General features: G+C 39.3%; 2 protein-coding genes across 5 annotated transcripts in view; both read right to left on the bottom strand.

Moving 5' to 3' along the window:
* The window catches only part of tm9sf4 (transmembrane 9 superfamily protein member 4), a 14,974-nt gene extending 10,346 nt beyond the window's left edge, over positions 1 to 4,628 (bottom strand). The window contains exons 1-2 of one of the 2 annotated variants that reach the window (XM_020617231.1): positions 4,553 to 4,628; positions 237 to 347 (exon numbers count right to left, since the gene is read on the bottom strand). In XM_020617231.1, the coding sequence (XP_020472887.1) occupies positions 237 to 347; positions 4,553 to 4,570 (129 nt within the window). In that variant the 5' untranslated portion in view covers positions 4,571 to 4,628. Of the gene's footprint in view, positions 1 to 236; positions 348 to 2,707; positions 2,851 to 4,552 lie in introns of those variants that run through there. The other variant, XM_020617232.1, reaches the window with a different exon arrangement.
* Positions 4,629 to 7,131: 2,503 nt separating this feature from the next.
* On the bottom strand, positions 7,132 to 26,140 carry hck (HCK proto-oncogene, Src family tyrosine kinase). Of its 3 annotated transcripts, none has more exons than XM_020617263.1 (13): positions 25,684 to 26,140; positions 15,253 to 15,383; positions 14,013 to 14,046; positions 13,117 to 13,210; positions 12,818 to 12,913; positions 12,467 to 12,570; positions 11,621 to 11,770; positions 10,946 to 11,098; positions 10,657 to 10,839; positions 9,598 to 9,674; positions 8,919 to 9,072; positions 8,468 to 8,599; positions 7,132 to 7,530 (listed from the first exon to the last, which is right to left on the bottom strand). In XM_020617263.1, the coding sequence occupies exons 2-13, from the start codon at positions 15,373 to 15,375 to the stop codon at positions 7,328 to 7,330; spliced, it is 1,503 nt and encodes a 500-aa protein (XP_020472919.1). In that variant the 5' UTR covers positions 15,376 to 15,383; positions 25,684 to 26,140; the 3' UTR covers positions 7,132 to 7,327. The 3 variants fall into 3 exon arrangements, with proteins under 3 accessions (XP_020472919.1, XP_020472921.1, XP_020472918.1); XM_020617265.1 differs by lacking the exon at positions 25,684 to 26,140 and adding an exon at positions 25,256 to 25,384; XM_020617262.1 differs by lacking the exon at positions 25,684 to 26,140 and adding an exon at positions 24,071 to 24,593.
* Positions 26,141 to 26,937: the final 797 nt, after the last annotated feature.

Genomic DNA, 26,937 nt, shown 5'->3' with positions numbered 1-26,937 from the left:
CTTATGTGTCTGTTCTTATGGTGTTATGTTGGTTGTTCTCTATTGCTGCTGTAACACAGAAATTTCCCCACTGTGGGATCAATAAAGTACCTACTCTACTGTACTCTACTCTCTGTGCAAAAGAACATGACCTCTTATGTTTCAGACTTTTAGCTGCCGAGAGTCCTCCATGGCTGACTGTTTGAAAAAACTACTGGCAGTCTGCAAAATGCTGATCACCTACACTTTAGACTCACCTTTATATCTAATCCATCACCCTCACGGAAGTCCCGGGGAGCAACTCCAGGAACATAGAAGGGTCGAACCATGGGCAACAAGGACAATATCAACAAGGCCCACCACGTCTCCTGCAACAGACACCACCAAATTTTTCATCACGCAGATATACAGAAGCACAAACATTGCATAATGTGCACACCGTGAGATTCATTGCAAAACATTATGTATGCAAGACAACAAGATTTTAAACATGAACCAATTTCATCAGACCACATAACGTATATAAGAATTTAAACTAACTACCAGACCTAAATGAAATCTGCACCCGCAGAATCCCAACAACACCTCTGCTGATTTTCCACAGATTTTGAAAAGAAAGTAGAAACTCAGAATACAAGTACGTGATTGCCTCCCTCTTAAAATGTTCTCTTAAAAAATTCTCAAATTTAAAAGTTCATATATAAAGTGATTTCTTTAACCCTGCTCAATATTATTTTAGGTTAGGTCACACAGAAAACTGTAAAATAAAAATAAACAGATTCTGTTTGGGCCTGCCTGCTAATTACAAATACTGTGCATTTGTTACAGCGGTTACTGAACACTGGCAACAGTGTGTGTCTCATCTCTTTTAAGAATTTCCTTCAGGCAGAGTAAACCTACAACTACATCCTAACAATTTCCTGTTATGTCATAACTTATGTAAAAGGCTAACACCTCACCTGCAAAGGTGCTGTTTCATTGCATTACAGTTTGGCAGTTAAGGATGCTCAACTTTCCTATAGCATTTCAGTGGCTCTCCAATTGCACCCGAAACATAGTTAGGGCTTTAACATATTGGGATGCAAGTCTGCCTATCAAACAAGAGATGATAGTGGACATGAGGAAGGTGAGGAGAACTCATCAGCCACTGTTTATCCGGGGGGCTCAAAGTGGAGAGGGCGAGCAGCTTCAAATACCTGAGCGTCCACATCAGTGAGGACCTCACCTGGACACATAACAGCACACAGCTCGTCAAGAAGGCCCAACGACGGCTGTACTTCCCGAAGAGGCTGAGGAGGTCTGGCATGTCGCCTAGGATCCTCAGCAACTCCTACAGCTGCATGGTCAAGAGCGTCTTGACCAGCTGCATCACCATCTGGTATGGCAGCACTACTGCTATGGGCTGTAAGTGCCTGGAGAGAGTGGTAAATGCTGCGCAGAAGATCACCAGGACTCCACTGCCCTCTCCGCAGAGCATCTACCACCGCAGAGTGCGCAGGAAAGCTGCCTCCATCCTCAAAGACCCCACCCACCCCCAGCATGGACTGTTAACGCCCCTACCCTCTGACCAGAGGTTTAGAAGTGTGAAATGCAGGACCTCTAGACCGAAAAACTCTTTCTTTCCCTCTGCCATCAGACTCCTAAACAGCTGACTCAGGATCTACCTCATAATTCCACCCATACCGTTTACACACTCAGTCTGCACATGCATAATTGCACACTCACTGCTGACTATTTGTAGACACAGCTCCCATTAGCATACATTTTCTCTTCATTATATTGTGTTCTTGTTATATTCTTCATTATGCTTCTTTCATTGGCTGTTTTACATTGTGTTCTTTTTTTATTTTTCATTATGCTTCTTTCATCAGTTGTTTTATAGTGCCTAAGATTTTGAGATTTAGATTTTGTTACCTATGTATCTGCGTTATATTTCACTTATACTGTGACATTCATGTGGACGGCGAAGTAAGAATATCATTGTACAGGGAAACATGTTTCCTCACTGTGCATATGACAATAAACACTTGACCTTGACCTATCAAAATGGATAAGGCCATAGCTCAATATTAAAACAGTAAACTTGGGAGATCTACTGAAATCAACAAGAATTAGCTGTCTCTCTTATATGTAAGATGCCTGTAAAATGTAGTCACACCACATTTCTTGGCTAAAAAAAAACAACAAATATTATTACATCAAACATCTTTCCAAACAAATCCATGACTTGAAAAGTACTGAATAAGGACAGGGAGCTGCAGGGCTCCAAAGCTGAAGCACAGGACACTGCATACCACTGTCACCCAGATGGTTCAGCTGTGGCATCTTCAAGGCACAGAGCCAAAGAAAAATATCTCATATACCATCTGTTTGCCAGAGAGTGTGGGAGAACACTAGGGCTGCCTCTGGAAGTTAGCTAGTCGAATCATGAGTCAATACTTCTCCCTGTGATTGGGGTTGCACCCACTTGAAATATGTCACTGAGACCCCCACTGCCAATGACACTATTTAGCAAATTGCTGACCAGAATGAGGAGAAAAAGAACAAAATCCACTAGGACAAGCCACATAAAGGTGAGATTTGTACTTCATACTTTAAATGTTTTCAAACATCATGGTCTACTTTCACAAGAGAAAAGACTAACAGCCTTGATGATGTGGCTGGTTTAGTATATGTGCATCCGGTTTATTTTCACATCTCTGTTAAAGGGTAACACACGGCCATTTACCTGCCGTTTCTGCAACATGCATCCATCTGAACGGAACTAGGAAGACAACAAAAATGCGCTGGGAAAAAATAAAATGAGGAATTATAAATAAGAAGAATCATAAATATATAGTGCATGTTGGCATGCATCAAACAACATGCTGGTGATTCATTGATGAGAGAAGCTTAAACGTGTTGGTAAACTAGGCTATAACCATGTCTCAGAAGAAAAAAAAAAATCGCGTCTAAGAGCATTGTTTCAACAGAAATACAAATGTGTTGTCTTGGCGACAGTGATGCGGTGGGTAGCACAGTCCTCTCCCAGCCAGAAGGTTGAAGGTTCGAATCTCGGTGCCTGCAGTCCACGTGTCGAAGAGTCCTTGGGCAAGACACTGAACCCTCCCTGTTGCCCCCGATGGCTCTAACCATCGGGGGCAACGGGGCATGGTTGAGTTGGCGCCGCAGATGGCTGCCAAAAAAGGTGATTATCCTTATCCTCCTTTCTCGTTACTCTGACAAATCCGCATAGCAGTCCCAGATTATACATCATCAATTTAAAAAGGTTGAAATTTAAATCTTGCATCATATGCAGCTGCTTTTTATTGATTTTCACTGCTCAAAAATATGTTTCCATCACTCTTTTGCATTTGATTACCAAACTCACTGGGGTTCATGCCTGTTTGATTACTGATAGTCTATAATAAAAACAACAACAACAAATAGGACAGTCCAATATTAATAGTGAACAGCCTAGTCTGAGTTGGCTGACAAAATTCTTAGTCAGGTACAGCCCCAGAAAATACAGTCCTTGTCCTCTGCAGTCAGCTCAGGACCTGATACTAGGGATAAGATTTTGCCTCTGGCAAAACAACCCCAATCAAACATCAAGCCACAGCAACAAAAAGTAAATTGACAACAACAAAGTTCACAGATTGACAATTCACTGGTAACATACAAAACTTATTGTTCAGTGGGGACATAACATAACAACGTCCTATACGTGCCGAGTCAAATTATTAACTTGTGGCAGAACAGGAATAACAGTTTTCTCAGTATCCTGTTGCAATACGACAGAGCGCAAACAATACATTGCTGACACAGACCTGTCTATCCACAGAGTCAAGGCTGGAGTTACTGCCGATTTATAGCTATTATTTTGTCATTAGGTTTTGAAGTCACTGATCTATTGTTTAATGTAAAACAACACTACATGATGTGAAAATCCAAGGGGAGCACATACATTTTGAGTTATAACGCTAGCAGTGAAAGAAGTTAACAAGCATGGCTAGTGACATAAACGACATTTTTTTGTTATCCCAATGTGCAAGCACAACTTACTAACAAAGAGAGTGTTATTTCATATTATGTTTGTATGTTGTAGAATATTTGCTGCAGTCACTTTGACACCTTTCAGCACTTTTAGCCAGCTACAACAACCTGACACTGACGCTACCTGACAGAGCTGCTAACAGCTAACTCACATTCATCCAAAGTTCACTTAGCCGACTTCTCTTGGCTGTACAGCATACAACAGTTTAAAAATTACGTATGTGGCTATCTATACTCTGGCATAACACCTTACTATAAGTTACCAGATAAATGAAACAAATCCGTTTTTGAGTCACAGCTCACTGACAGTCAAGCTAGGTAACGTTAACTAGCTAACTCCAGCAAGCAGCTAGCAAGATCGTCAACATTCAAACAGCAGCAAACTCTTATAGACCCGTGACTTGTTCACGTTAAATGGTCTTCAACGACTAAGACAGACATCTGCTTGACCACAATTACAAAACTATCTCATTTAATTTAGAGAGAGCGTTATGAACGATATGTAGTTTGAAGACCAAGAGTCAGCTTTTCCACTTACCATAGTCGCGGCCGCCATTTTGAATACGTGTCATTAATGACGTCGCAGAACGTGGTGTTTCCGATTAATTAATTTCTTTTTTTAATTTGACACACCCAGATATGCAGGAGGTTTACAACATATACTCAGATTATCTGCTTAAGTAAAAGTAACAATGGCACAGTATAAAGTAAAAGTTCCGCATTCAAAAATTACTTAAGAAAAAGAGCACCAAAGTGTTTCAATCAAAATATAGCTTACTTAAAATATGCTACCAAAAGTACTCATTATGCAGAACGCCACATTTTAAATTAATGTATCATATTTAATATTACTGGATCATAATTATTTATACATTATTGATATTGCCTCTAAAATAGGCTAGCGAAATCATAGTATGAGATACTGTAGCTGAAAATGAAAATACTCAAGTGAAGTCTACAGATACCTCAAAATTGTATTTTAGTACAGTACTTTAGTGAACACACTTTGAATCAGTGACAGTAATTTCTCAAACTACTTCTACTGCTAATAGACTAATATGCTTTAAAAGATATGTAGGCCTAGAGTATTCTTCCCATCCTTTTGTTAGCTATGATTTTTAAACGAATATATTAAAATTTGCCTTACCTTCGATAATTGCAAACGACCTAGTGTGTTAAAAATAAATATTGTTTTCTGTTATATAAATCCACATTTGGATACATACATGTTTTTAAAGCAGTTTATTTGAAATTTTCAGCACAGCTGTGTTGAACCAAGCATCTAAGAAAATATGCAAAAGGTTTTATATTGTTTAAAAAACATAAAACATTTTTTTAGCCTTATGAATATATGTACAGAGCTGGGAACTGATTCGCTATTGTAACATACACCATCACTTGTGTTTCAAAGCAAATCATCTCCGACTTTGTTTCTTACGTTCTGTCTAAATGGATGATACAAAATCTGATATTAAGTATCTGACAATAATCCCTTTGAAATTTAAGTCCACAAAACACATATTGCAACAATCGGAGTTAAAGAAGTCAACATGACATTGTCGTAATTTATAATTAATTCCATGTTTCAAGTCTCCTACTTGTCGTTTATATTGTATTAGATTAGATTCAACCCAAGGATGCAAAGCATCTCTGGGGAGACAATGAGCCTCACGTTATGCACGTGCTGCCATCTTGGTCCCTTGGGTTTTCAACCATATGTGATTGTGCAAGACTTGTTATGCAAAAACAGCGTAGAGAAAATAGCACTCATGGGTCCTTCACTTAAAAAAAATGAACATACAGTAGTTGCACAAATAAATTATTTTTTTGAACAGAAAAAATAAGGCCAAAAGACATCACCTGCACATGCACTGCTTTTTCAGTATGTTCCCAGACAAAGGATAAACATTTAATGAGTGGAAAACCACCAACAAGCATTATTAGTTACTATGTCCTCATATTAAATAGTTTTTTAAAACACCAGCTTTCTTCATGAGTCTGCAGATCATACAGAATATACTCCAAATGTTTAGTTTCAAAAAACAAGCAAATGACCAAACAAACACTTCGCTGAAGGCAGTACAAAGAAGTTATGCTGAAACAATTCAGAGCCTATTGGACAATATCTGTGGAATATAAATAAAGAATTGAAGCATAATCAGCCATTTATCTCGCACTTTGTAAAGGTCACAGTACCCACTTCCCTTTCACAATGTAAAACACTATACATTTTTCAGTTTTGCCTGCTGAATTGCTCATATTATCACCAGAGCTGAGCACTGCACATATTTCATTGTGTTGTACTTATAACCTTATAACTCCTTTGATGGTATACTGAAGCATAATCTGACTGCTTTCGGGTGGTCTATAATTGTTTGCTTATATATTATGTATATACACCTATAGCCATGTATCGTTGTACTTGTTTAAAATAATATTTTGTGTGTATCATAGTTCTGCTTTTACAACAGCATATACTGTACAGTACAGCCTCCTACACACTGTTATGTAACACACCTTCAAATGTGTTTGACAGTCAGGGACCATACAAAAATTAAAAGACAGGTGAGGGTGTAATACAACAGTTATCTCTAGATAGAAATGTCTTCTAATGGTGCATAAGTGTGTATATGTGCAACCTGTAGAATAAAACAAAATGAGTACAAGAGAAAATTATGTGAAGCATACTTTTGTGGGTTACTTTTTATTTTAGAGGCTACAGCTATATCTAACACACAATCTGTCTGTACATATCATGCACTAATCACTTCTGATTTATAAGGCTGCCAAATGATTTACGGTCAGTTCTGTGAAAATAAATTTCCACTACAGCTGATGCAGCTGCAGCCATATAAGCCTATAATCAAACCTTCAGAAGATAATCAGGCAATAATTACTGTGCTATGCCCCTAACCCAAATCTGAGGTAGGACTGTGCTGTTATAATATTAATAGTAGTAATAAAAATAGTTACTGTGCACATTACAGATATATTGCTTTTCTTAATATCTCCTATTTGGTTATATTAATTTAAAATGTTCTAATTCATGCCCATGTGAATATTTAAAATGTTAGGTAGGGTCTAGTTTCTTCACCAAAGCAAACAGGAATTTCAACCTTCCCCAATAATTTTTGTATTGTCCTATGTTGCTATACATTATATGCGTGTATGGATGGGAAAAAAGAGAAAGAAAGAGAGAGCGGTACAGGTAGAAGGTGTATGATCTCTGAACTGTTGCATGTAGAAACTGAACTAGTGATTCAGAATGAAAGAAAGAGTTCAAATAATAGATAACATCTATAGATGCGAAGTCTCATGGCTGCTGCTGGTACTGGCTCTCTGTGGCTGTGTAGAAATCCTCCAGGACACTCTGCAGGTAATCAAAGGTGGGACGGTCCTCAGGCTTATTCTTCCAGCACTCCTTCATGATTTCATAGAGTTCAGTGGGACAGCATTCCAAGCGTTGCATTCGGTAGCCCTTTTCCAGGGAGCGGATAACTTCTGGGTTGGTCATCCCTGAAAACAAGACCACATGACTGGGTTAAGAGAGGCTGCAGAGCCAGGACCTCTTAAAAATAAATGATGATTATCTTATGAGCTGTCATTAGATGACTCTGGCTGGGGTGCTACAGTAGCTCTGTGGCCGTGTGATGATGTCAGTTGGCCAGTTCACCCCTTTAGTCCAAACTGAAATATTTAAAAAAATACTGGATGCACTATGATGATCTTTGTACAGACAGTCATGATACCCAGACAATCAGTTCACTGGTAACCTCAGGATGAATTGCAATTACTTTAGTAATCTTCTGATTTTTTTCAAAAATGTATTCAGTATTTTGGTTTGTTTTATCGTCACGTACCTGCAGAACTATTGACATTTACAACAGCCTGAGCTTTGTGTTTAATGCTAATTAGAAAAGGTTTGCATGCTAAAATTCTAAATTCTGGTGGTAAATATGGTAAACATTATATCCACTACACATCAGCAAGTTAACATTGACACAGCGAGCATATTAACATACTGATCTTAGCATCTAGCTCGCGCTACAGCTTCACACAGCAGCTAGCGTATCCTTGTCACAACAGCACCTGGCATCAGAGGATACCTATACAGTAAGCTCATATGATAATAAATGATAAACTGAAGAGAATTAGTTATGTGCTGTTAAATGGCACAAGAATCAAATTACACATGATTAATCCACACCTATAGTGAAGCTGTGTAAAGTATTACCATTTTGCCACTAGCTTCAATAAAATCCAAATTCACAGCCGTTATTCGGTTCCAGTGGGGAGTAATTATTACCACTGTCCTTTGTTTGGGAAGGACACTTTAAAACAAGTGTAGAAATGGGACAAAACCTCTGTGTACTAACTGTAAGTGGAAGATGCTCACTGTTCAAAGATGCTCTGGTAAATTATACGTCAGAATTAAAATTAGCAGCCTACTTACCTGGGTATGGTGTGCGTCCATAGCTAATAATCTCAGTCAGCAAAATGCCAAAGGACCAGACATCAGATTTGATGGTGAAAGAGCCATAGTTGATTGCTTCAGGGGCAGTCCATTTGATAGGAAATTTGGCTCCTGGTAATTGGAGAAAATTGAAAATTTTGTATTTATGCTGACACTGTTATTGGGCCATTAGTTGGCTTCTACTGAATTTCCTGCTGGTCCAACAGTTAACATCCTGTGCTCATTCAGTAACCACACAGCAAGTCACTCTCTTCTTCTCTCTACTATTTTTGTCACTCATGTTGTAATCACACATCTAACTGAGACACAGTATTTTCCCAAGAACTGGTGAAACTGTGCACCTCCCATGTTACAAGTTCCACAGTTTCTTAATCTCTTCTGCTGATGATACCAGGCTGTACAACATACGACAGTGAGTATTGTGTTGTACCTTCTCTGGCTGTGTACTCATTGTCTTCAATGATACGGGCGAGGCCAAAGTCAGCAATTTTGCACACTAAAGCCTTGTTGACCAGGATGTTGGCAGCTCTCAGGTCTCTGTGGATGTAGTTCCTCTGCTCAATGTAGGCCATGCCCTCTGCAATCTGGAGACAGGTCAGTGTTAAAGAGTCAAAGCATAGGTCACAATAGTTACCGTTATCAGCAGTGACATTGTACAAAACAAGCAGAAACAGATTCTTCCACATTAGCAGCATTTCCTTATTAAAACAGACACACTTCCATATTCTCAGACACTGGATACTGTATATTAGAAACAGAGCTGAAACAAAATCTATCAGTAAACTGCACTGCTGGTAGTAAAAGCAAAAGACATTTGCTATAATGTGCATGATAATTTATTCACAAATATACTGCCTTCTTGTGTGTTAGAACAGTCTCACCATCTGATGATAATCAGATGGACTGCAACACAACAAGCAGATCTAAGTTTCTTCCTCTTCACTTCCCTCTTAGTTCTTTGTATTAAATGAAAAGCACCACATGCAGCAGGGTACCAACTCCCTCAAACTATCTGACTGAAGATTTTCTAATGAGTGAGATGTTTTGTTACTGTCAGTGTAGCTCTACACATGCCAACGTCTGGACCGAGGACCGATGATGAATCTCACCTGGGCAGAGAAGTCAATGAGCTTGGGGAGCTGGACACGGTTGCCCTCATCAGTCTTTATGAAGTCTAATAAACTACCTGTAAACACACACAAACATCAGTTTTGTCTGATATACTTGCACACCCCAGTCAAATGAATTTCAGTACTGTCTTTATCGACACAACCCAGCATGTTCCAAAATGCGCTCATCTGACTTGATTTTACACTTGCAACTATAAAAAAGTTGCTGTTGTTACTACAACCATTTGGAGTAGCAGAAGCTGGTACATTTCAGTGGCTTACTATGTTTAGCTAATTACTGTAACCACTTACCCATTACTTTTAGGTAACCTACAGTATAACTTCAGGATAAAATATCTATACTGTAACTATTACAGCCATAGCTTCAATACCTTTAAGTAATTAATTTAATGTCAAATTATGTTTATTACTTTTAGCTAATTATCTGAACAATTTATTCATAACATGTAGCCACATATGTCAAACACATTTCTCTTACTTTTGGCTAACTTTTTCAATTACCTACAGCTATTACATTCCTTCATTAGGTATTTTAACCATTAGTGCTAGTAATTTACATAAACCGTTGTTTAACTATTTCAGATCTTTGCTACTTTTAGCTAACTACTGCAACAGGTTGTCCATTACTTTTAGCAAACTATCTGAGCAGCTGATTCATAGCTATCTGTAGTTTTAGCAATCATTTTCAACAATTTATCTGTTACTTTGAACCAACTGTTCAAGACTCCTCTACCTGCAACTTTTCACACATTCTCAAATGCAACATGCAGTATTCAAGTGTTACAGATGATTCAAATTCTGATTTCAGTTTTTTTTTATTAGCTGACCTACCCTGCAGTTTTTCCACATACTTCTTGCCAATTGCAAAAGTATCCCATGGGATACAAGCACCCCTGATGGGGAATCATCGACTTGTGATTTGCTTGAGTTTCCCCTAAATACGTTTTTTTTAAGCAAAGGAGGTGCAGCTATCACTGACTTAAATGAAAAGAACACAGCAACTGAGCACAAGTGCTTGTACAGACAGCCAGGCTGTACCTTTCTCCATGTACTCAGTGATGATATAGATAGGCTCCTCCTTGGTGACCACAGCATTAAGTCGGACCAGTTTGTCATGCTGAAGAGTCTTCATCAGGTTGGCCTCCATCAAGAAGGCTTCCACTGACATGCTGCCTGGCTTCATGGTCTTCACTGCCACCTTGGTGTGCTTATTGTATGTAGCTTAAAACAAAACAATAAATACAATTAGATAATAAAATTGCTAGCTTCCTATCTCCATCAAACCTCCATCCTGTCTAGATTCTAAAATGATTCCGGTCTATCTCACCCATCCAGACTTCTCCAAACTGGCCGGCACCAAGCCTCTTTTCCATCTTGAGAGATGATCTTGGGATTTCCCAGGCATCTTTCTCCCATGGCTTCTCAGGTTTGAGGCTCAGGCACGGCTTGGTCAGGATTTGGCAGAGGCCATCTCCCTGCTCTGGAAAAGCAGAACAAATGATTTCATGATTTCACTTTGTTAACTTGGTCAAAAGTTCTTTTTTCAGTTTATGTAATGTTTTTATTTGCTGTGACTCACAACAACGTTATTCTAATTTGTGAGGAAAAGAGTATAATTTCACAAATAAATTCAGCACGTGGTTGGCAAAAAAAAGGAACACTTTTATATTGCTGCTACTTCTAATCAAAGAGCAGTACAATCAACTGATTTAGCAACTGCCTCTGTAATGTTTCATAAAGGTTGCTAAGTCAGCCAGCAGAGAGCGCAGTGCCTCAAGCATTTAGCGCTGGAACACAGACTGAACTGAGGTCACTCTTTTCTGAGACCATTAACAGTGAAATGTGAGAGAAATGACCTCTTAAGATGGCCGAGGACTCCGTATTAGTTCCATACATCATCGTTTTAATGAAGACAGGTAACAGCTCAGCTAGACTACTAAGACACAGCAGTGAGGAAATGACAAACTGCGCACAGTCTGAACTGTGACAGTAGTGAACTCACTCTTATAGTGGCTGACCAGCTCCTGCAGGGTGCTGAAGGTGATGCGGGGGGAGATGTAGAATCCTCCGTTGTCCAGCGTACGGATCTTATAATGTTTAACGGTGTCATTGCCCTTGCCATCGCTGTCCCTGACAGACAGAGAATAGCTGCCTGTGGGTAAAGAGAAAGACAATGGCAGTTACCATGTGACAATTTCAAAGTTGAAATAAAAATCTGGAGTTGCAAACATGAGAAGCCTCCATCCAGAGCCACAGAATATCACACAACTGTTTTAGCAGTTTAAGTGGTACTTCTCAGGGCGAGTAAATGTTACAAGTCAAAACTGGCGTAGTGTCCCTTTAAACTCCCCACCATTTCTGATCAGGATTGGAGGATTTAGAATGTATACAGCCTTTAAATTAAGAATTCACTAACAAAAATTGACATTTTTAGTTTCTTGGGGACAGTGGAAACAAGCTGTGAACACAACACTGTCACATTATCAGAGTGAGGTTTATTTGGCTGATGTGTTAGCGAACAGTTGCCTCTTTACATGTCCAGTAAACACTGAGCAGCATTAGCATTCATTTGGATTTGTGTTTCTTGCAACCTGAAAAATGTCCTTGTAGGTCAGGTCTCCAAAGCCTCCTGACAGAAATTCTTTGATCGTTTGCTTTATACACTTGCATGCATTTGCAGTGACATGAAATGTGCGAGGTGTAAGAAATAAAATGAAGTTAACTTCTGTTAAAAACCCCAAATGTTTAATTTGCCTGTTAGGATTTTGGCTGTGAATAATTTGTTTATAACTACATAAACCTCTCCACTAAAGGAAAAAGAATCTGTGTTTGAACAAGTTTCACTCACCCACGGTGGTCTCACTGTCTCGGATCATAAAGGATCCCAATTTGTTCTCAGGGGCCAACAGCTGCCTCTCAGCATCTTTCCTGCTCACGGCCTTAAAGAACCACCTCAACAACAGGAAACAGATCACTTAATACACCAGATTCTTAATGGTTCTTCATTCATACTGTGTCATTGTTTCCTTGTTCATTATTAGTTTGCAAAAAATGACAAAAAGTGTGATATGAATAAAAGACAATACTACTTTTAGTATTCATATTTACTATTATATCTAAGAATAATTATGCAACTAATGAATTTGACAGCTGCATCAATTAACTAATTTAATATTCAGTCTTCACCAGATACACTTACTCTTCTGCCTGCAGAGTATCTTTGGCTACATAATTACTGGGGATGTAGCCTTCCTGACCTGTACTGATTAACATAGCTTTCCACCACTCCCCTGATCTGCAGAGAGAGAGAGAGAGAGAGAGAGAGAGAGAGAGAGAGAGAGAGAGAGAGAAAGAAAAAAGACATCACTTGTGAATATTTCTTTACCACGTCTGACAAGTCCAAAAACTAAATTTGGAACACACAGTGAACTTATTGCTTGCATAACTGAAGCAACAAAAAAATAAAATAGCCTTTCTTGCTGCTGATAGTCCACTTACTCCTCTAAGATTTTGAGTTTATCTCCCTTCTTGAACCCAAGGTCTCCTTCGTGAATGGCCTCATAGTCATAGAGTGCCATGGCAATAGTCCCTCCTACAGCAAGAAAAGCAAAAGGCCTCATGTTGATACATTGTGGTCTTGATAGAGTGCTAAATATGCTCCTTTTTCATTGTCTTGTGAACGCTATAACTATGCGTACTTTCTGTAGGATTACATTCTGAGAACATATGGCTTAATGTCTTTGTGCTTGTTAGAACGATTCAAAACTGATCATGAAGCTGAAACCAAGCCTGTTTATGTTGGCACCTGAAGAGTTTACATTTTCATGAGGTTTTCATCCAGCATCTCTGATATGTAGGTGTGTACATGTGATAGTAAGAGTGAGAGTGAAAGACTGCAGTGAATAGGTTTCTGTGCATGTTGTGTTAGTTGACACAAGTCTGAACCGCATCTGTCTTTGTAACTAACACTGGGTTCTCAATACTTAGACTGTGTAACTGACTTCCTTGTATGCTTGATAATAACAGCAGTAAGGCTGGTCTGTGAATTGAAGGCTTGTGTGGTGAGGCGGTGAGATGGGCTATCGCCTGATACCCACACACTGACTCCCCTTCCTCTCTCTCACATGTCGTTGAGCATCAGACAGCTTTTTGTTGTTTTTTTTTTTTTTGTATTTAGCTGCACTGTCGTACATGACGCTATTTGCAGTGACTGCTTTGTAGAAATACAGGACTTTCTAGTGTTGACAGTACAAGGTGGGAGGTTAGAAATAAACCTACATTTAGTGGCTGACTTTACAATATAAGGCAGAATCAAGAATAAGTACTAAAGGTTACAATGCATAATGTGCACTATGTGGGAGAACTGTATTATGTAAACAACAATTATCACTCACCATCTGAAGCGTTTGCACTGGGTGGCATTTTACTCTGTAGAGTCAAACAGAGACATATGGAGACATAAGGCTAAGAGAAAAGCTCAGTTCAAAGTGAAAAATGAAAAAAACTTCCTAAAGCTGCATTTTTTTTTTAGCTCTTTGGGGTCTGTGCAAACAGGAAGAAAATTAGCATTCCTGGTTTTAGCATTCACTTGGAGCCGGGTTTCTGGTCACCTGAATAATGTAAGTTCAGTATTCACTCTCTCTTTAGTCTCCACCAGCTCCCGAGGAAAATATCTGGCCCTGTTATGTTTTCTGTTCGCTCCACCAGACAGGTGCTACAGTAACTCAGCCTGCCAACTGGTGCTGGGGCAGCAGTGTACAGTGGATTTTTAGAGCTCTTTCACTTGCAGGCGACAGTTCAATTGTCAGTCTGGCTGTAAATTTAGACATGTGTGAGATCATGAAATACAGTACAGTATGTGTGGTGTTGGAGTTGCTTCACACTAAAGTTTTGATCATGTCTATCTGAGTGCTCTGTTTCTGCTTCTGTCGCTTCCTCTTTCTTCACCGAGGGTGAAAGAGATGTTACAGTCGGTGCATAGGAAGCAGTAGTCAGAGGAACCACACTTAACTTAGCATGCAGCAGCGCTACCACTTTACACACGTCACTGATCAAAGTCTGGCCAGTATGCAAACTCGCAACTAGCATGTTAACAAGAATAACTGTCTCCTGTCATTTGTGATACCAGCCAATCAAACTGGCTTTCTCTTTCACTGTTTTTACATTTGACACCATCATTCTTTATTTAAAACCAGGGCACGTCTGCGTTTGAGTGTCCATTTTAATTAACAAGAAAACCTCACCACTTTCTGGTCTCATATAATGAGGCTAAACATCTAAACTGAAGTTCAGTAGTGGAATGTGATTAGAATGTGATATTTGCTCAAGTATTGTACTTAAAGTACAGCATTTCCTTGTGATGTTTCTTATGCTGTGACTTCACTACATACCAGAGGGAACATTTAGTACTTTTTATTCCATTATGATTTTCTCCCAGCAGTGTTTTTCAGATCAATGACCTACAATACATTTCTAAAGATTAAAGCAGTGGTTCCCAACTTTTTGGGGCTTGAGGAAAAGCCCCTTGTCAGATTTAAGATCCAAAGAGAAATGATACCCCCAAAAAGCAAAGATTACAGGAAGATCCAAAGAACGAACACAACTATTTTTTTCTGTCACACTGTTACTGCTTACAGCTTTGTTCACTGTGGTGGGGTCTTTGACATAGTGGGCCACCTGTGCTCGGTTCTGCAGCTTTTCATTGCTCGTCCCTTTGCTGATAGCCGGCTCCTCCTCCTTTGAGCCCACACAGCCCATGGTGCCTTCTGCAAGAGGACAGCAGTGGAGAAACAACACAACATGAAGGCTATGGATACCAACAAGAACATGTCAGTGGGATGTTAAATGTGATAGTTAGGACAAGGCAAAGTTATTCTGGGAATACTGGAATTTATTGAATGTCACACCCATTTACTACCGAACATAAACCTCATATACAATATAGGAATAAGGGATTTTAGCTGAGAAAAATATGGAATTGAATCATTAATTATTAATTTCAAGCTTCTGTGACAAACACTTCTTGCTTCCTGAACCTCTGGGATCAAGTTATGAACAGGTTATGAATTGCATTCTTGTACACTTAATACATCAACAATTAAAGCAGTAAATGACCTTTGAACATTACAAAAGAGACAGCATTGGTCAAATACTAGGAGTGGATATAAAACTAGCTCTTTCCTAGTTCTTTCCTTGTACTTTTGATATTGCTTGTAATAATCCTTAATGTGCTGTATGTGGAATCCTCTTGCAGTTGTTGACCTAGGTGTTACTACAGAACATACAGATCAATAACTAGGTCCTGAAGGCACTACGGCATAGCTCTGTTTGAGAGATAGACTTTGGGGTGGCGACCGTGGTGCCATCTTATACGGACTATTGTTCCCCAGCTTTGGTGCAGTGGGGAGAGCAGTCGTCTCCCAACCACAAGGTTGGAGGTTCGAGTCTCAGTGCCGGCGGTCCACGTGTCGAAGTGTCCTTGGGCAAGACACTAAACCCCCCCTGTTGCCCCCAATGGTTAAAGCCATCGGTTCTGTACTGGAAACAAATTCCTTGTGTGTGTGTAATATAATTCATTCTATTCTATTTTTCTATTAACTGTCACACAGAGCTGAGACAATCTTCTTTCTATTAAGGTAAGGACCGCGTTTAACTCAAGACAGTCATATTTATGGTTTAATCATGTAGATAACAACTGAGAATAATTAAAGTTCAGTAACGGCAAACAAACTCAACCATTTTTTGGTGGTCAGACTGCATTCTGGGTAATGTGGCTGATAGGTTTGGACAAAAAAAGTGTGAAATCATAAAGATGATATATGCTGCATAGATTCTGAGAAAAAAAAGTTCATTGTGAGTTATGGGGTGCAATGCTAAACTGGAGGAGAACTCATAAGTTACTCTTTAAATTTGGTTAAAGAACACCAATAACTAATTTTAAGTTTGACATAATACTTTTAAGTAACTAGATTATTTGGTGTAGTGTGTTTTTAGGATCATTTGTACATTCACTTATTACCATTTTGTTCTTTATTGTATTTGCCCATTATTAGGCATTAAGTGTCATCGTCCATTTCTTTCATTTTTGATTCTCTTGGTGTTTTAAGTAGCCATTTTAAAACCAATCTAATTTAATTAGTATCATGCTTACAATGCAGAATATGACCTCTACTGTGCACCTATTTGCAAACTGTCACACAGAGCTGAGACAATCTTTTTTTCAGCTGGTGGAAATCACCACCAACATCACCACATGATGTTTGATATTCTTACAAGCAGAAGACTGTGAAGTCAGAGATGCCTTGTAACAACATGACGGTATGATTGTTGGGAGGGGCCATGCTTCTGTAGTTTCTGCATCACTGGTGTTTATTCTGACTTAATGGTTTTTAAAGATACCAGCAGCCTGACTGCTGCCAAACTACTGCTGTTGTAATTCTAATGTATCATTAAGATCTTCTAAGAATGAACACTGTAAGGTCTTCATATCTAGTGTGGCAACAATTTATTCCGCTCAAGGGCCCTTATCCATTGATAAGACCTAGGGAATACATTGTATCACCCTGCATCTGCATATCTACAGGGAAATTTATTAGGCAGCTGTTAATATGGAACAAGGTTTAACAAGCACGAGAACAAAGAAGGAGTTTGTGATGGGAGATGGAGGCAGTGTTTCTAATGCATGTTGGTTCATGTACACACATGAGGAGGACATAAAAGACAGATTTATTCTGTGTAACCTATCTGCCTTCAATTCAGAGAAGTAGATTAATGCACTTAATGCAACAAAAGGAAGTAATCTGAGCACTAAACAACAAGAGCTCAGTTACCAGAGATCACATGGCAACTGATATGCTCAGTGGGTATATATTAATCTCAAATCAGAAGAATCGGGAAACACCAGCACGGATAAATGTTTTTATCATTACTATACTGCCCTATTGCCACTCGTTAACAGTGGTAAGCAATTGAAAATGTTTCATTTTAACATTTAGGACATTCCAGTGTTCTTGAGGTCAAAATTTGTAGCGTTCATGTATTTGCTTCCTTTTTCTGTCTGTTCCAAACATTCTTCCCCTTTCTGATGTCCAATCAAAGGCAGGTCATTTCTGATTTCTATTTAAAACTGTAGCACAATTCCTCTTCTAAGCAATGAACAGACAAGGCTCCCTGACATCAGCACAGAGCTAACGGTAAAAATGCATCTGTCATGGATTTGCCACAATCAGGGTGTAAACAGCTACAGAACACATCAAATAAAATCCACACGTTCAAACAGCCTGAACAAAGACACACAAGTTGCAGCACTTGGCAAATATGAACAGGACAAAAAATTATCGTATCTTATCAAGCTTTTATTGTGAGTGAGATTTAGTGGAACAAAACCATTACAGTGGAAGAAAGCTTCATAAAGCTGCCGACTGGGATGTTGGTACCAGCTCAATACAGCATCATTTGACTGAATGTTCATATCAAAACTATAACTTAGACCGTGGCTATTTTCTTTTGAGATTATAGTATCATTCTAATTATGTGGATGACATGAGCTTTAGTTTGAAGAAAAATGAGGGGATCTTGGTGCATGTGTTGCTTTCAGTAGGCCTACATTTTTCACTGTGGGATTCTACAGGTTTATTCACACATCTTTGCATATGCGTGTTAGAGCCTGGCCAGGCTGATCTGCTCCTTTGCATTATTGTAGATATTGTCAGTACTGGCCTCAAACAAACATTATAATAGTGTTCAGACATGCTGACCTTATGAAAGGAGAGTATTTACTTTACTACTCATCTGTCATAATGGATGGGACGGGATGATTCACTGCATGACACATCCTCTAGGGACAGCATTTTAATATTCAACTTAAAATTCACCTAATGGAAACTTACAGTATTAGGGGGAAATCCTATTAAATTATTTAAAAATCCATAATGGTGACGAAATAGTTCAACACTGTTTTTGGGCAATGCACTTACTTGATTTCTCTCAGAGAGTGAAATGAGAAAATAAAGACCACAGACAGAAGCAGACAGTTAACTTAGCCTATCATAAGAACTAGAAACAGCTCACTGGCTCTGCTCAGATGTTAAAACAAACATGAGTGATTAAGCCTATAAAGTCCCATTATCCCAAACAATATAGGATGCGAAAGATAAATCTATAAGAAACTGCTCATGTCTGACAGTTTCACTTCTATGCTTCGGTTTCTCATCTCTCATGTCTGTTCTCCTCCTTTATATAACATTCTTAAAAATAGATCTTTCACATCAGCGGCATCCAGCTTACGTCAAATCGGTTACTTCTATTTGCATCTTGCTCTGTGCCATCCATCAGTGGAATCAAGACTGTGCTAATTTCACAATTATTTCAAAAGAAACATCTATGTAAAGGGAAATCCTAAATCATCCTACGTCATCACCAACAGCGTCTGATTTCTAGCAGCAGAAAAACCAGCCAACATGCGTTTCAACTCGCTGGGTAGTAAATTAGCCTGTGGTACACAGTTTGACGTTTCCTCTCATGTCACGCAACAGCATGAGCTTCAATGTGACCAAAAGGATAAAAAAAAAAAGTGTGGAGTTGTAACGACACTTGAAAAAACAGTTATATATTTGGGGAAATACACTCATTCATTTTCTTGTCTGGAGTTTCATGAGAAACTTGATATGTACATTAATAAAAGGCTAAGGCCAGCAGCTGGCTAGTTTATGTTGGCACAAAGACCAGAAACATGGGAAATAGCCAGCCTCGATGTGTACACAGTTAACACCAACACCTGTACAGCTCATTACTTAACCTGTTATAATTATAATCTGTTTTAAAAAGTGGTTTTATAGCATGATGTGGCAGGCTGTTTTTGGACAGTAGCTGCTGGCAAGACTCCGGACATATGACAGGGAGTTTGTTAATTATTATATAGCTCTTAGAAGAAAATGAATTAGCACATTTCCCAGTATGTTGATATGCTGGTTCAAAGCAAGACTGGGCAACTTTTGCTAAACAATGTGTAGCCATAAGTGATAATTCCAAGAAAATAGCACGACTCTAACTTAATTTTCCAGGAATCCTTTGGGTCAGCTGCTTCATGTCATCCTGTTTACTTATCATGTTAAAATGTAATATAAAGTTGCACAGGTAGAAAGTGAGTGACAAAGTCAGTGATGTCAGCTACACAACAATACCTAAAGTCTGCTCATATTATCTAATATTAGCCGCCATAAGATTCCGTTTCAAACCAAACTAAGTTCTGCTGTAGCAGTGAAAACCTGAAGGGTGGAACAAGGATTTGCTCAATTGCTTATGTCTTCAACTTTTCACTTGAAAGAGGAAGAATGTGTTAGGCTATTTCATTTTCAAGTTGTACAGTCGCACTTTAAAATAAGCTCTGTACTTTTCAAGAGCACTGCTGATGCAAAATCAGGACACCAGTCCCACTTAGAAACACAGCTGAACTTCACAGCCCCTTCCAGAGGAGCTGGGTTACATCTCAGCCTTAGTCTCTATCAAAGTGACAAACAGCACTTACCTAGTTAAATAGAATTTTGAGGAGTTATAACAGGAGGAAGTGTGATTCTGTAGTAGAAGTTCACAGTAAACTATCAATTATAAAAATATGCAGACTGTAAAATAATTTCAATTTCCAATGAACATGGTAAAAAAGGAAATTTGAGTTAAACAAGCTTATTTTTTTAAGTGTAGGTTTTGAGTTCATACAACTTAAATTTTTTAATTTTGATGTACTCTAAATTAAAGCAATATAATATTTTACATGATCAGAATCTTTGATTCTGTCAATTTACACAAAGTTGAAGTAACTCAAATCTGTGAGCTGTGTCCATTCAAAACTCTTAGTTTGCAACCAAGTTTGTATTCTTTAGGAGTTTAACTGGGGGTAATAATCTGTGTCTGTCATGGCAGCTTTTGCTGCATTGATAGCAGTTATTACAAGTCTGTATCCTCCAAATGATCTCCAAGACTAAAGTGATTTATATAAGAACAGTACAGGACATGTCTGACATGGAGACCCTTCATCACTGTCTTCAGTGTTTTCATTTTAGTTAGACAGAAAACCTTCTTGCTCCTCTGGGACACAAATATAAAGAGAAACTGAAAGACTTCCATCATGTAATTTTTTATGTGACAAAATAGAAGGACAATCTGGAGAATTTTAACCTTGATGAAGTATATGCAAATAAGATCACAATCTGTTTAAATGACTTAGTCAAATAAACATTTCATTGTACATTTGCTCAACTGAACTCATGATTTTAAGTTAAACTAAGTAAATTTGTTTCCTCTATTCTCCAACTAAAAAAAAAACTAGTTAGCAGAACCTTCTCAGTCTGAATCAGTTTAAGATTCAAATTTATCAGGACTTACTCACTTTTGTTGAAGTAGCAGATGAGCTTGGTTAGTTGACACAATTAGATTTTTTTATTGATTTACTGATAATTTAATTTTCTATGTCTTACCAACTTGAACTGTTATTTATGCCAAAGAATACAAGTTGCAGTTTTTACAGTGAAGAATATAGTTTACTATATTATTATAGAATATTATTTACTTATTATTTAACCCAAATATTCTAGTACATCTCCACTATTCCAGGCTGTGCAGCAATAAATCTATAAGAGCATAAGCTGCAGTCAGCACAAGGTTTCAGGGTGTGTGGAGAACAAGTAGACATTGATGTGCTGTTGACTGAAGGCCACAGCATGACAAGGCTCAAAACAATCCAAACATGCATTGCAGCATTACTGTCTTACATGTCACATCTTTATCCTAGGATGTCCATCTGCACCTGCATCTGTCCAAGTAGTGAACAGGTACCAGTTCCTATCTGTCAACTTAGCTAAATGCCATAATAACACCTTCTTTATGAGGGATGATTTTTCTCATCAGATGTAAATGGTGTGGGCTGTGAAAGTTTGCATCCCTACAGTGTCTGTGTCCCAGCTGTGTCTGCACCTATCAGGCCATAACATCGCCTGCCATTCTGCCATGCAACCAACAGGACATTACACAGTTATAAGGAAGGAAAGACAGAAAACTGTCCCAAGCTTTTACTTGCTACTTGAATTGTTATTAAGTTACCTATCAACAGAAAAAGAGTCAGGACCACGCCTACGTAGAACTTTGTGCTTATTCTGCTTGGTGATTATTACAGGCTTCTGGTTAATCCATGTGGCGGATCCCCCAGAAGACCTTCCTATGAAGAGGAGAGATGCTGAGGATTGAGTGGATGTACTGCTGGTAGGCACGGAAGGCCCTTCATCCTTTGATCTTTGCAAGGTGGTCTGGTATACCCTACTGGCTGCTGGGGTTGTTGCTCTGATCCTGAATGTGAGACTGGAGAACCATAGGCCAAGAATCAGCAAACAATGTCATGCTCTACAAGCCTCCAGAAACCCACTGAGAGAGCAGCCAGGAAAAGTGGATGGCCATGGAGGAGGCCCGAACAGAGGAGGGCCAGTTCAGGCAGGATAACACCATGGAGTTGAGGAATTAACCTGAAGAAGGAGGGGACACAAAACAGGAAGTCGCAGATGGCTCCCCCGAAGAGGCAGGCAGAACAGGAAAAGATGGCCGCAGGGTGATGGCACTGAAAGTACCAACTGCTGATGGAGGAGGGGCCACTGGAGGCAAGGCAGCAGCTTCAGTCAGGGGAACAAGTGAGATGGCGGAGGAGAAAGCAGATTGCAACCTGGTACTGGTACAGAACGAGAAGGCCGCAGAAAGCCCAGTGACTGCGAAAGAAAGGAGAAATGGCAGCTCGGTGCCAGGAAAGGGAGTAAACACAGTCACGTAGCCTGGTTCCAGAATAAGATAGAAAGGAGGAAAGGAGCGGGAGAGACAACAGAAGAGGAGGAGGCGGCTCAGCGCCTGGGCAAGAAAGAAGGGGAAAAGCAGAAACAGAAGAAGAACCAGCCGTGGCCCGGCTTGGGAGGCTGAAGGGTGGCCCACCATGCTGGATGGAGTCCTGCAGCATGGGCAGAGCTAGACAGCATCTCAGCAACTGGTGGAGGCCCAGCATGTGGTAAGAATGCTGGCAGAAGAAGATGAAGACCACACATGAGGGACAGCAGTTCATCTGCTGCAGCAGAACAGAAGATGGAGTCCACAAATACTGAAGAAAGTGAGCATGGTTAGAGCAAGCCAGACTACAGGTGCCATTAACAGGAAACAAAAACACACTGCAGCTAGAGAGTGGAAGTATTTATAGGCAGGTAGCAGGGGAAGGCGTGCGTTAGGGGCATGGTCCTGCTCCTGAACCTCTGATGCTCATCTTCATAAGTCTCTGGACTACAGGGTGTTTCAACCAATAGTCAGTTTAACTTCTGTTTGTCAAACCTCATGGGGCTTCTGCACCATTTGTGCTACAATGTGACAGATGTTGGCACTATCGGCAAGATTTATTTGACAGAAAACCAACTGATACAGTAGAAAAACTAATACCGATAATTTTTTTTAAAATTACAATTCACACACTTTGCATATGAACATACAATGTGTGTTTTTAGGTATATGATTGTAAACATTTCATATATTTGACATGATTTCTACTCTAGTTTAACATAATATGCCTATAGTCACATATGAGATTATGTAAATTGTTTGTGGGCAGAAAACAATGTTGTATGACATCTGCAAGACATTGACTAATCAATAGAAAATAAATCAGCAACTATCTTTTATAGCAGATTGATCAGCTGTGCCAGTCATCAAACACAGTGCCAAAAATTCTGGTTCTGAAAATGTGAGGCTTTGCTGCTTTTCTCTGTTTTATGTCATTGTAAACTTTGCACAGTTAAATAGACAAAATAAGACATCATAAAACATCACCTTGGGCAGTTTGCTGCTATTTTATGACATTTTACTAACCACACCTGTAAATAAGGGAATAAATAATCAATGAAATAAACAATCATGCAATTAATTGCAACCTTAACTTAGAATAGGGTCATAAAGAAAGTTTTACATTTTGTACACACAGTATTAGTTATAGATTTTTGTTGTTGTGACTTTTTACAGGAAGGTACTTTTGACCTCAAAACTCAGGTTTGGCTTCTCTCTCAAAGCAACCAACCATGAACGTTTGAAAAGTTGGGGTTTCAATAATTCAATAATTGTTTCAGAAAATGAGGACCGGCCAAAATCCCCTCACTGGGACAAAAACTCACATTTGACAACTTTAACTCTTTGCCAGGTCGTCTACATTATATATACAGTGACTTATAGGCGGTGGTTGTTTCAACTCAGACATCGAAGTTCCTCTTTTTGCAACTACTATATGCGTTAATTTGTCTACCAGCAAACCATAACTTTCTTACCCTTCCCTAAATCTGTAAGAGACACTTATTTCATAGCCAATTCATTTTTCTTACAACCATCTTTCACGCAGTTTGGCTACTCCCTTTCCCCCACCAACAAACACAGATAAGAGGACACTTACCGCGCTTCAACCAGTCACTTCGACTCTTATTTCTGTGGTTATTTCTGAGCGTCTAGACTCGGACTATGGAAATAATATTCCTCGTTTCATTTTAAGTAGGTTCCATCTCTTTACAGTCGCTTCTTCCTTTGGGTTAGACTGATGATGTTAACGGGGCGACGGAGCGGAGCGCACTGGACTTGTAGGAGGAAGTTAGAGCTGTGCGTATCTGGCTGAGTGGATGAAAAGAGGAACAAGCTCACGCCATCCGTGCTCTTAGTTTCGCCGGCTCAAACAACTGCTGTGTTTTTTCCCCCAGCTGCTTTTTCTGTGGCACTTTGATGAAGTGGAGAAAAGAAAGTTGCTGTTCGAGTCAGAATTAAAAAAAGAAAACGCGTTAAGGAAGTGGACAGTAGAAACATTTTAAACAAACTATAGCCTATTTAGATTTAAACACAAATGAAGACAGTACTGCCATTATGTACAGTTGTATGCCAAAATGTAGTAGTGAAGCCTAATTTATGGCTCTGCTGAAGATGGAGGCTGGCTAGAGGGAAGAACGGATAAATGGATGGATGCCTTAGGTGCATAGACAGATATGCGGATACAATTGCACGGTGTGCTGGAGAGCTGTCAAACACTTATTCAAATTGTAGTTTGACAGCTATCATGCTCAGTGCGTCCTCTGGGCGGAGGCGGGCAGGCGTGGGCGTTTCAGCCCCAGGGCCTCAACAGAAGTTTGGCAATAACGCATCAGAAAAAGCTCCCGACTGTTCGGCTGTAATCCTTTATCAACAGCCAGGATTAGAAACCAAGTTCCCTCTGAAACCCAGGCTTGTTGTGATGGAGGGAGGGAATGAATGAGAGAGATGAGATTAAGAATGAGATAAGAAAAAAATACACTAAAGTAGACTATAAGAGTTTTCAGATTAGTGACAGATAATACCAAATATATTTTTTTAAAATCCCAGCATGGGGGATAACAGAAATAATTTGTGTTCAGCAGTTGTACACAGGTGCAGATGACCCGATTTTGTTTGCTGTGTGGATGCTGGCACAATGAGCCTTTTACCCAGACAGACCGGCGTTTGTGGCTTTCTAGTGTGAAAAAAAGGAGCTCCTCTCTAACTAGGTTAAAGATCCGCTGCTAGTTATTACAGCTCAAGTGGTTGACATGCAAATCTTTCAACAGCAGGTGTGTTTTACCTTAACAAACTTCACAGGCGCTCCCTGACCTGCTCTGATGACCTGATAGTGGTGAGATTAGTTCCCTCTGGATAGCACGCCAGCTCTTTGGGACACTGGTATATTTGCATCTTTGGATGCAGTTCTAGCAAGACTTTTTTGGCTCACTTCCTGGCTTTTGTGACCATTTCCTAGTTTGTTGATGTAGTTGTATATATCCATTTTGTATGAATTATTTTAGTGTAACCTAAAAAAAAAGCAAAACCCTCAAAGTAGAGACTGGGCAGTCAGTTTTTCAATCCAGTGAAGACTCTAGATTATTAATCATTATTTATGGTCTAATTCTATGGAAAATACAGTATGTATTTAGGACATGAAACCCAAAAGATTGAGGATTGGGCTTTGCCTTGAAGCAATACTGTTCTTGTTGTACTTGAGGCAGAACTCACCTGTTTTGACTTGGGACGGTTCACAGGGCAGGCAGAGCAGGGGTGGTACTTAATGGAGTACTTGGAACCGGAACCACAACAAATAACAAAGCTGACTAACTTCAGTCTCTTAACAAGTCCACTAGGCAAGTAACAAAATCTTCCTGTGATTCACAGGGTGTTTAATTTGAATGCTTATATAGGTTTACAGGAAAATAAATCTCCTTCAAGGTGAATAACAAACACTCTTCATAGGGTAAATACTGAATAACTCAAACACTCTTTGCAGTTTTACAGGTGAGCAACTTAAAACATTCATTTTAAAAAGGTTAACAAGTAACATAAACACTCTTCACAGGTTAACAAAGCTTGGGGCAAAAACCCAGGCCAGCATTGTCTTTAAATTAGAAACTGAGAGCCAGAACAGGCAATAACAGAGGAGCGGACCAGTGCCAACAGGGGCCATGCACAGAGGACAAACACAACACTGACAATGAGCTGAGGGAGGTGAGGTGATTTTAAAGGCAAGCCAGGCAGCGATAAAGAGCAACAGCTGTATGTAATATAAGTCAATCAGGGGCAGAGTGAAGCTAGGGCTGGTGAGGGTGGCACATGACAGGAAATGGCTTCAAAATAAAAGTTCAAAACAGGACATGCAGGGAATCATGACAGGTGCATCCCTTAGTAGCTATAGACGGGTTGGTTGGCAGTTTCCTCAGCAGGCACAACATGCTACAGCTGTTGTGATATTTCTGAATACCAGAATGAAACTGTATCTAAATAACAACATTTCAGTGTTTTAACATTTGCACTTGGTGTTTTAGCATAACAATACCTTTCCTTGTAGTCCATGCAGAGGTGAAATCTACATTAAAATGAGGACTAATGTAAAAGAGAACAAAGTTAGCCCACAGTGACACAGTTTCAGTTTATCACTTTCTGTGGGTGGAGATGTGACAATAAAACCAAATTTTATCAGAGCAACCAGAGTAACTCTACAATATCTTTAAAAACGTTCATCATATGCTCTGCTGTATTTCAAACAATTATTGTTTATACTCACAATTGTACAGTAACTTTATCTAAACATCTGATGGAGGAGGGGCCACTGGAGGCAAACTTGTGTAACCTTTTTTGTGAATAGAATGGTTTGACAGTATGCTGACCCTGACAGAGCAGACTTCCTGTACTAGTTAAGATGTATTGACTAACTTTTGGGAATTTCCACTGCTTTCTACATCTCCAATCATCACACCACAACTATTTTACATTTTA

The sequence above is a fragment of the Monopterus albus genome, unplaced genomic scaffold, assembly GCF_001952655.1.
Source record: "Monopterus albus unplaced genomic scaffold, M_albus_1.0 scaffold187.1, whole genome shotgun sequence".
NCBI classification, from domain to species: domain Eukaryota; kingdom Metazoa; phylum Chordata; class Actinopteri; order Synbranchiformes; family Synbranchidae; genus Monopterus; species Monopterus albus.
Note: the sequence above shows the minus strand (reverse complement) of the source record. Positions and strands in the feature narration are given on the sequence as shown.